Source organism: Magnusiomyces paraingens, assembly GCF_902498895.1.
Source record: "Magnusiomyces paraingens strain CBS 517.90 genome assembly, contig: contig5, whole genome shotgun sequence".
NCBI classification, from domain to species: Eukaryota; Fungi; Ascomycota; class Dipodascomycetes; order Dipodascales; family Dipodascaceae; genus Magnusiomyces; species Magnusiomyces paraingens.
In genome coordinates this window covers 2527491-2538083 of record NW_022474071.1, presented here as the reverse complement: position 1 = coordinate 2538083, position 10593 = coordinate 2527491, and the positions used below count along the sequence as shown (strand labels likewise).

General features: G+C 33.1%; 2 protein-coding genes across 2 annotated transcripts; one reads left to right on the top strand and one right to left on the bottom strand.

Moving 5' to 3' along the window:
• Window positions 1–2204: 2204 nt before the first annotated feature.
• Window positions 2205–3153, bottom strand: SAPINGB_P006427 (uncharacterized protein; the record flags this gene model as incomplete). The annotated part of the gene is made up of 2 exons (XM_032001138.1): window positions 2205–2904; window positions 2987–3153. The coding sequence occupies 2 exons, from the start codon at window positions 3151–3153 to the stop codon at window positions 2205–2207; spliced, it is 867 nt and encodes a 288-aa protein (XP_031857029.1).
• A 5949-nt stretch (window positions 3154–9102) lies between these two features.
• On the top strand, window positions 9103–10314 carry SAPINGB_P006426 (uncharacterized protein; the record flags this gene model as incomplete). The annotated part of the gene is made up of 1 exon (XM_032001137.1): window positions 9103–10314. The coding sequence occupies one exon, from the start codon at window positions 9103–9105 to the stop codon at window positions 10312–10314; it is 1212 nt and encodes a 403-aa protein (XP_031857028.1).
• Between the last annotated feature and the right edge of the window lie 279 nt (window positions 10315–10593).

The following is a 10593-nucleotide window of genomic DNA, read 5'->3' as shown; positions in this document are numbered from 1 at the left end:
TGGATTCATCAACAATCTATCACAGCCGTATGTCCCATAGATACGATGAATAGGTAACTGGAAAAAGAGAAGAAAAATATTAAGAAGAAATAGAAGATGAAAAAGACAATCACAAAAAAAAAAGAAATAGAAACAGTTCAAGTAGAAATGAAAAAAAAAAAAAAAACGTGGGCCCTTTATTTATGGAAATAAAAAAAAAATTCTTCTCTCCCTGTTAACAGTAATCCTCGGGTGTTATCCGAAACTGCCAATATTAAGAAAAAAAAGGCTCAAGATGGAATGAATCATTTATATCGGAAAAGTTGTTGCATTTTGCACAAAGTGAAAAAAAAAAATGCTGATTATCAAAAAAAAAAAAAAAAACGAACTTTCAAAGAGCAGCGTTTGTTTGTTTGTTTGTTTTTATTCAAGGGTTATAGAATTATATAACATCAGCATCTGCGCTATCCTTCTTGTCCATACTATATATCTTTTCATTTTAATAATAAACTTTTAATTTTGGCTTCAACATTGCATCTCCAACAGCCCGAACAAAGAGCAGCGTTTGTTTGTTTGTTTGTTTTTATTCAAGGGTTATAGAACTATATAATATCAGCATCTGCGCTATCCTTTTATTGTCTGACTATGTGACTTGCCGGTTTTCATTTGTACCTTTTTAGTACTGGTGATTTCTGTTCTGTGCGTCTCCGGTAGCCCGGAAGATGGGCCCTGATGCCAGCTTACGGGGAACAGGGAGAACCAGTCTGTCGGTCCCAAAACCTTCCCAACCCATTTCCACTTATCTTCACGGACGCCCATGTATTTCTTAATCTCTTCCGTCAGAGATACGGCCCGCAATCACCTGCAGGCTATTTAGACTGTACGGAAGAGTCGGCATTCCAGTAACCAGGGTAGCCTATGGTTTTTCAGTCTAGGTGTATACTCCCGTACACATCCTCAGGAAAAGGGGGTATTCTGGGAATCGAACCCAGTATCTTCCGCTGTCAAGGGAACGTGTTACCCTATACACCATCCAGCCCTTTCCCCCCAAAGAGCAGCGTTTGTTTGTTTGTTTTTATTCAAGGGTTATAGAATTATATAACATCAGCATCTGCGCTATCCTTCCAAAGAGCAGCGCAGAGTAACGGATGTGGAATTTTATTTAAACAATTAGAATAAGTTGTAAACGAGTTTTACTTTTTCAAAAAAGTCCGATATAGTGTAATGGTTATCACCTCACGCTCTCACCGTGGAAATCGGGGTTCGATTCCCCGTGTCGGAGTTACTTTTTTCAATTGTAAAATATTTATTTATTTGTTTTTTTAATCAAATTTCATTCATTTTTATTTAACTTCTAGAGAATCCTTTTCAATATAAATACTTGAGTGTGTGTACGTTTTGAGTGTCAAATTTTAAACAAATGTCATAAATCGTTTTACTCAAAAAAAGAGAAAACCCTAACCCAATTTTGTTTTCAATTGTTCTACTGTTAGATCACACCATTTATTTGTATATACATAGAAAAATTTCAATAACAATCACATCCGTTTCACTTTTGAAAATTTTTATAATCTTTTCAATTAGCTCAAAAGTCTCTCTACTATTATTTGGATCAAAGAATTTTTTTTTTCTACTTCCTTATTGTTTTCGTGAATGCCATTCGATCCATTTGTTTATTGCGGTGTTTTTTACAATCATTCTGCTAACCTCGCCAAAACTTGCCGCGTCCCGACACCTAAATTAAATAAAAATAAAAAATAAATAAAAAACTACTTGCCGTTCTTATTTTTTATTTCTTTTTTTTTTATCGTAACAATACTCAAATTGAAAGGACATCATCTTCTTTTGTTATCTATATCCCTAGTTTACAACAAAAACGGTTCTTAAAAATACCCGTGCAAGGCCGAGCAGATAAAAGGTCCTTCTCGAGTCTCCCGATCTTTGTTCTTGTTTTCTAATAACTTTATTACCACGTGACCATACATTCACACACCTCTCTGTTTTTTTTTTTTTTTTTGAAAATACCCTAATCATGAATGAATCATTCAATCAAACATTGTTTAATACATAGTGTTTCGTTCCAATTATTAAAAGAAATTACTTGAATAGATAAAAATTCTCTGTACTATCATTGATAATTCAGTCACAAAAAAAAAATAAATAATATAAAAAAAAAGGGAATAGGGGGTAATGGAAGATATCAAACTTAATTGAAACTAATCAATTTAAGCCTTACCAGAGCCCTTGCCTTCACCATACCCTTGACCATGGCCTTCACCGTAACCCTTACCGCCAGGTCCATTTCCATAACCCTCACCAACACCCTGACCCGATCCTTGGCCAATTCCAGAGCCATTGGGTCCGTTGCCAATACCCTTTCCGAACCCAGAGCCTTGACCCTTGCCAACACCAACACCACCATTTTCTCCACTGCCATAACCTGAACCTGAACCAGATCCATAGCCGTAGCCTGAACCGGAACCTGGAGTGGAGGTGGAGCATGGTGTTGAAGTTGAAGTTGTCGAGGTCGTGCAAGGAGTACTGGTGGAAGAAGGTGTTATGATTATAGAGGTGGTCAAGGTCGTGCAGGGAGTGGTAGTAGGAGTGATAGAAGTAGAAGTGATGGTAGGAGTGGTAGAAGTAGAAGTAGTAGTGCAAGGAGTGGTAGTAGGAGTGGTAGAAGTAGACCTAGTAGTACAAGGAGTGGTGGTAGAAGTGGTTGTGCAAGGGGTGGTAGTGGTTGCAGGAGAGGCCGTAAAGGTGATGGTTCTCGTTGTAGTAGTAGTTCTCGTCTTGGAGGTAGTGAAAGATGTCACCCAAGGAAGGAAACTGGTGAACTTTTTCTTTTTCTTAAAGAACTGGCCTTCATCAGAAGAATCACTATTGTCATCTGTATCAGCAGCAGCATTAGGATCAACTTCATTGCTATAAAACAAATGATTGAAAGAGTTAGAGACACTAAGAGAAAATGAACTTATTTGGAATTGGTCATCTCAGACAAACTTACACTCTCATCTCGGGAGCATCTGCAGCAATATCAAAGCGAGAATCAGGAGCAATGTCGTTCCAAACAGCATCGGCAGGGATCTCGGCAGCCTGGTCAGCCAAGACTGGAACGGAAAATAAAAGGGCACAAACGGCCACCGTGAGTTTGTTTTTGCTGTCGAATTTCATGTTGCAATATAAGATAATAATAAAAGAACCGATAAGGATAGAGAAAAACAGAAAGAAAGAAAGAAAGAAAAGAAAAAAAAATATCATTCTGAGGGAATAGCTATGATTTTATAGTTGATTATTTTTTAAAAAAGACATGAAAAAAATGAAGTTTCATTTCATGATATTCTATGAACCCATCAAATCAATGGGAAATGAAATATTATGGGTTTCATTTGTTCACAATATTATTCTTTAACCAGAAACAAGAATTAAAAAAAAAAAAGGGGAACATGAGTCTGTATACTGAAGATGTTTTCATGAATGAGTTTTAAAACTTTAGGCAAATCAAAGCATGAAAAACATGAAAAAGAATTCATTTTGTAAAATCAAAACTCTCAAAGGGAAATGGGATTAGCCATTAAATGTATTCGGGAATCAAAATTATAAATTAAATAAATTATACTTTTTCTAGGGTGTAATTTTGGGTATAATAATATGGAAATCATAGAACCAGCTTATATGAAGGTATGCACTAAGACATTAAAAGAAATATCAAATAAAACATGTTCTTAACAATTGTTTTAATACAACATAAATCAATCTAACAACCTTTTTTTAATGAATCAATGAGAGAAAAAATACTCAAAGAGATCAAAAAAAAATTAAATAAAAATAATTTAAACAAAGTGAGGAAACTAGCCTAGTGAGGAAACTAGCCTACAGTTGTCAACAAATCAAGCCATTAAAAAAGAAATAGAGGTATGGGGAGGAAATGCCATTGTTTATAACTAAGCGAATGGGCCAAAGTGAAGGTTCGCTTAACTCAATGTTGATCAACGTCAATATCTTTTTCAAAAAAAATTTCTCCAAAACTTTTTGTCTTTTTTTTTTTTAAAAAAAAAGGTATAAGGATAACTAGATGATGATACATAACAGGTTAAAGGTTAATTAGATTTAAGCCGTAAATAATGTCTGTCACAAAATAAAACGAAATTAATAATAAGAAAAAAATTGCTATATAAAAAAAGGTTTTGTTTTTAGCAAACATTCCAATATAACAATAATAAAAAAGGTATCGTGGATGTCAAAACTTCTTAAAATTGGAGTCTCACAGCCCATTCAAATGCATCTTTAATGTAGTACTGCACCATTAAAACTTAATATATGTGGACAAAAAAATCTCTATCTGTGCCGTCAATCGAAAAATAGTCAGAGATTCTGGCGCTTGGAATCAAGTGAAATAACCCAAAAAAGGTTTGTAAAGTGATATTTCCATGGTAAAAAAATGTTCTGGCTTAGAATTATTGATTTTAAAAAAATGAAAAAAAAATTCATCCATTCATGCCAAATATATTTTGTTTTATGTGTTTCTTTGAATGCAAAAAAAAAGAAAAACCTCAAAAGGTTCAGCAAATGTTTCGCAACCAGGGAATCAAGAAACTTGTCAACTGAAACGGATGCCTGACGATTGTAAAAACACATGTTGAAGGATTTGGTCTGCTTCCTTAGAAATAGTTTCCATTTTCACATTGCAATAGAAATATCAACTCTAAAGGTACTAAAGTTAACTACAAGACCAAACCCTAGTGAAACTCTTAATTTTTATAAGTTTTGTAGTTTGACGCATATCTCAAATCTGAATATATCATAGTCAATTAAAAGACCAAACCCTGGTGGAATTCTTAATTTTTATAAGTTTCGTAGTTTGACGCATATCTCAAATCAGAGTATATCATAGTAAACAAAAAGACCAAACCCTGGTGGAATTCTTAATTTTTGTAAGTTTCGTAGTTTGACGCATATCTCAAATCAGAGTATATCATAGTCAATTAAAAGACCAAACCCTGGTGGAATTCTTAATTTTTGTTGGTTTTGTAGTCTGACGCATATCTCGAATCTGAATATATCATAGTAAACAAAAAGACCAAACCCTGGTGGAATTCTTAATTTTTGTTGGTTTTGTAGTCTGACGCATATCTCAAATCAGAGTATATCATAGTAAACAAAAAGACCAAACCCTGGTGGAATTCTTAATTTTTGTAAGTTTTGTAGTCTGACGCATATCTCAAATCTGAATATATCATAGTCTATTAAAAGACCAAACCCTAGTGGAATTCTTAATTTTTGTTAGTTTTGTAGTTTGACGCATATCTCGAATCTGAATATATCATAGTCAATTAAAAGACCAAACCCTGGTGGAATTCTTAATTTTTGTAAGTTTCGTAGTTTGACGCATATCTCAAATCAGAGTATATCATAGTCAATTAAAAGACCAAACCCTGGTGGAATTCTTAATTTTTGTTGGTTTTGTAGTCTGACGCATATCTCGAATCAGAGTATATCATAGTAAACAAAAAGACCAAACCCTGGTGGAATTCTTAATTTTTGTAAGTTTCGTAGTTTGACGCATATCTCAAATCAGAGTATATCATAGTAAACAAAAAGACCAAACCCTGGTGGAATTCTTAATTTTTGTTGGTTTTGTAGTCTGACGCATATCTCAAATCAGAGTATATCATAGTAAACAAAAAGACCAAACCCTGGTGGAATTCTTAATTTTTGTTGGTTTTGTAGTCTGACGCATATCTCGAATCTGAATATATCATAGTAAACAAAAAGACCAAACCCTGGTGGAATTCTTAATTTTTATAAGTTTTCTAGTCTGACGCATATCTCGAATCTGAATATATCATAGTAAACAAAAAGACCAAACCCTGGTGGAATTCTTAATTTTTATAAGTTTTCTAGTCTGACGCATATCGCGAATCTGAATATATCATAGTAAACAAAAAGACCAAACCCTGGTGGAATTCTTAATTTTTGTAAGTTTTGTAGTCTGACGCATATCGCGAATCTGAATATATCATAGTAAACAAAAAGACCAAACCCTGGTGGAATTCTTAATTTTTGTAAGTTTCGTAGTTTGACGCATATCTCAAATCAGAGTATATCATAGTCAATTAAAAGACCAAACCCTGGTGGAATTCTTAATTTTTATAAGTTTTCTAGTTTGACGCATATCTCGAATCAGAGTATATCATAGTAAACAAAAAGACCAAACCCTGGTGGAATTCTTAATTTTTGTTAGTTTTGACTACTGGTTTCTACAAGCTTGATAATTTAAAAAACTAACAAAATCGGAATTGCATTACGATATGGCTATAAGGCCTTTCAATATCCATATGACTAAACTTACACTAACCTTCAAAGAAATCACTATACAAAGGAGATATGCGCCAGAAAAAAGCAATAAGTTTAAGTATTCCACAAGGGCTAGGGCAAACTTTTTTAATATACCTAAATTACACATATTACTTAATCACCATACAAAATGACCCAAAGGTTAAACCTCATAAAAACAAATGGATAAATTTGTTGTAACAAAAAAACGTGGTGATCTATTTTTTTTATTGCTCTTCAGGAACATCTTAACTAATTTCCTAATCAGGATATTTTTGATCTATTTCACTAAAATCCCCGTACGGAATGATGAGCATTTTTTTTCAATTTATTTTTTCTTAAAAGTTTTTTAAAAAGAAATTAATTTACTTATTTTGTCTATCCTTTAAAGTAATTTTTTTTAGTTAAGTTAGTAATGATCATTGGAGTTCAGATAAGATAATCACTTATCTGATTAAGGTAAAATCTAGAATAATTTGTGATTCCCAAAAAAAACTGTTCCCTCACGAAGTTCAGTTTGATTTAATTGATATCTAAACACATCAGTACATACAATTTAATCTCTCTAATTGCAAACTTTTACTTTGATATTCTTAAAGATATCAATTTGATCTATTTGAATACCAAAATATGATTTATCTGATTGTGACACCTGGCAATTAAAAAGTTACACTTAGTTTCATGAAAACCAACAAAGAGGAAGAGAAAAAAAATACACACGTAAATCGACCATGCACAATCCAATAAAAAGTGAGCAAAAAAAAAAAGAACAAGAAATGTTTAGTAGATTAATAGTACAAAACACAACAAACGAGTATCAGTCAACATTAGACTAAGTCTTTAAAAGTTTTCAATATAATAAAATGTATTCAAAGTCACAAAGAAGAAAAATTATCTAATGCAAGCCTTTCTTTAATAAATTGTTTCTAAAGGGTTTACCAGAAAGTTAAATTTTTTTTAAAAAAAAACAGTGTTACGTATGATGGTGAAAGCTCCATAAGAATTCAAAAGCAAGACTTTGTGATTCATTTCCATTCCCTAAACAAATTTGATTACCATTCACTTTGATGGAAGAATTAAAAAGCCCTCTCCTTTTTTCTATTTTTATTATTGCTCAAGAAAAAAAATTATTTTAGCTAAAATTTTCTTTTGCCAGGCCAACAGCTGTATTCGTTTTGTTTATTGAAAACGGAACTTATATTTCTGAATAAAACAGTCTTTTCTCCGATAGAACCCAAAGTTCCAAGTTTTTTTTCTCTCTTTTTTTATAAATTTACTCAATAACTTGATGAGCCCAGTTTAAAGACAGAGTACTCTATGTTTGTCTTTTTTTTTCTTATTCTTAATTAACTCTATGAGAACATTTATTAGATAGACTTTACTTTCTTTGAACTAGACAAATGCCATAGTGGATCTCCGTCATCGGGAAAGAGGTTGAGAAAAAAAAAGTCAGTGTGTTGGAACTTGTTCCCAAGCGGAAATATACCCTAACCTGGAAGCTTTCTTATGAAAACGGAAGCAATATCGGAGTTTGAACAAGACGTAAATTAAAAAAAAATATATATATTCCCTTTTTTTTTCTCAAGTTTATTTTATACAAAAACAGTAGTAGTACACAAAGTTTCTCATCAAAGCAAGTTGTCTGAGGTAATTTTAATTGGCAAAAAATAAATAATTAGAAAAAAAAAAAACCAAAAGCTAGTTAACCAAGTATTCAAATTTAAAGGTTTTTTTTGTGACGCTCTATATTCTATTTTCAATTTTCAAAGATCACCAAAACTTTTCAGCTTAAAGCATGAATGAGAATCTTTAACTGGACCAGCCAATAAAAAGGAATGTAAATATAAGCAAAAGAGAAAAAGGAAAATAAAGACTAAATACTCTTTTATAACAAACTCTATATATATGAATTGGTGGAGAATTAAAAAGCTTGGCTTTTTGAAAAAAAAAAAAAAATTGATTATTACAAGTTAATTTTATCTGTTGTTACATGCTAAGCGCGCGTAGCCTCCAGAGTACAGTAATTCTAGACGGCCCACTAAACAGTTCTAGACCTAACCCCATAACCTTCAAGGTCCTCTCACGCTTCCATGAGCTGATTTGGTTCATCTCGGGGTACTTGAAGGAGACCTCGTTGTAGTTCTGGTGGAGCATTTTATGGTGGCTGTGCTAAAAGATTTCGGCCAATAGTTTGCACTTTTAATCAATCCTATCTATCTATTTAGATTCATTCATCTTGTAAAAAAAAAATGAAATCAGTCTCCTTATATACATATCAATCAACTAATTTATCAATCTTATAATCCCAAAGATTCCTTGATTTAACATCATCACCATCATGATAACTTCTCATGATTTGACCGCATCTCATCTAATCCACTATATGCAACAGATCCAAGATTGTGCAAGAATAGACTGGGGAAATAAAAAAAAAAAAGTTTAAATCATTGAAAAAAAAATAAAATACCATAACATAACATAACATAAAAAAGAAAATATATAGCTCTTTTCAAAATTTTCTTGTTCTTTTTGTTGCCGTTTTTCGGGTTTTGCAGCAGCTCAAATACTATAAACTACACTTAAAAAAATTTTAAATAAATAAATAAAAATAAAAAAAATATAATGCATGTAACTTTTTTTTTCTCTCTATTTTATTTTTTATATTTAACTTTACCTATTTTATGGTTGCATCCGTTTATAAATACTTCGCTTCCCCAATATATTTTGTTCCCTTTTATTTTCCTTATTTACTCTTTTCTCTTTAATCCTTTTTATAAAAAAAAAATCATGTCTTCAGATATAGCTCCTTTAGATTTAGAATACTCAGGTGATCTATGGCGTCGACAATGTTCATCTACAACAACGTATAATGGCCGATTGGGTCTGCGCATATCGTCAGTGCCTGTGGTATTTGTCGCTTCACTAATCGGAGTTATGTTCCCTCTGGTATCTTCACGAGTCAAGAAACTTAACATGCCTCCGCTCGTTTACTTTTTTGCTAAATACTTTGGAAGTGGTGTTATCTTTGGCACATCATTTGTGCATCTTCTTTACGAAGCAGTCACATCATTATCTGATAAATGTCTACCGTTAGCATTCCATCAGTTCCCATATTCAATTGGTATTGCCCTGGTAAGCATGTTTTTCACCTTCTGGATTGAAATCACAACGCGGTATATCATTCGCAAGAGAAATGGAGGCAAAGATATTCCTCATACACATGGGCCTTCAGGGTTAGCCCACCGTCACAGCCACAGTCATGATAATGAACAAGAAGAAAAAAAGGAGGAGGAAAATAGTTCTGAAGTTGAATGTGACAATAGTAGCAATGAAGTCATGTCAGAAACAATATACCCTGAAAACTTATATGAAGAACCAGACAAGAAAACAGAGATCCACACGTTCCCAATGGCTACTTCAACCATCCCTAACCAAGAACTTCAAGCCATGGATGCGGAAACAATTTTACGGCTTCAACGGTCTGCGACGGTCAATGCTGAGGCCCGTCTTACTTCTCAGATTGCAACCATTTGTCTGCTAGAATTTGGAGTTGTTTTCCATTCTATTTTTGTGGGTCTGACGCTGGCCGTTACCAACTTATCGTTCCCAACACTTTATGTTGTTATTTGCTTCCATCAAATGTTTGAGGGTATGGGTCTTGGGTCACGCTTAGCAGAAACTCCATGGGGGAAAAAGAATGAATGGGTTCCTTGGACTTTTGCCATTGCATTTGCATTGACTACGCCTATTGGTATTGCGATTGGGTTGGGTGTGCGAAACACATATCCTCCAGGGTCTGCACACGCACTCATTACAAATGGTGTATTTGATAGTATTTCTGCGGGTATTTTGATTTATACATCTTTGGTAGAGTTAATGGGTGTAGAATTTCTGTACTCGGATGAGTTTCAAGAAGCTTCATATGGAACAATCATGCTGGCCTTTGGGTTTATGTGTTTAGGCTGTGGGTTAATGTCGATGCTGGGAAGATGGGCATAGGTATAAAAAAAAATTTAGAAAATATTTATAATTTATATAGACTTTAAGGACGCTGGTCGTAATGTTAAATCGGGTTTAGAGTGTGTAAATGATTTTTTTTTTTTGAGACGGAGTAAGTTTATGATATTTTTTGAAAAACAAGGGAATATTGGCCTCTTTATAGTATAAATCATCCAACAAACAGATTCCCGAAAAGGTTTAAAAAGATGATGATTATTAATTTTCTTGAATTTTTATTTTTTTTTTTTAATATTATAAAACCTGGATTTCAAAGTCTTG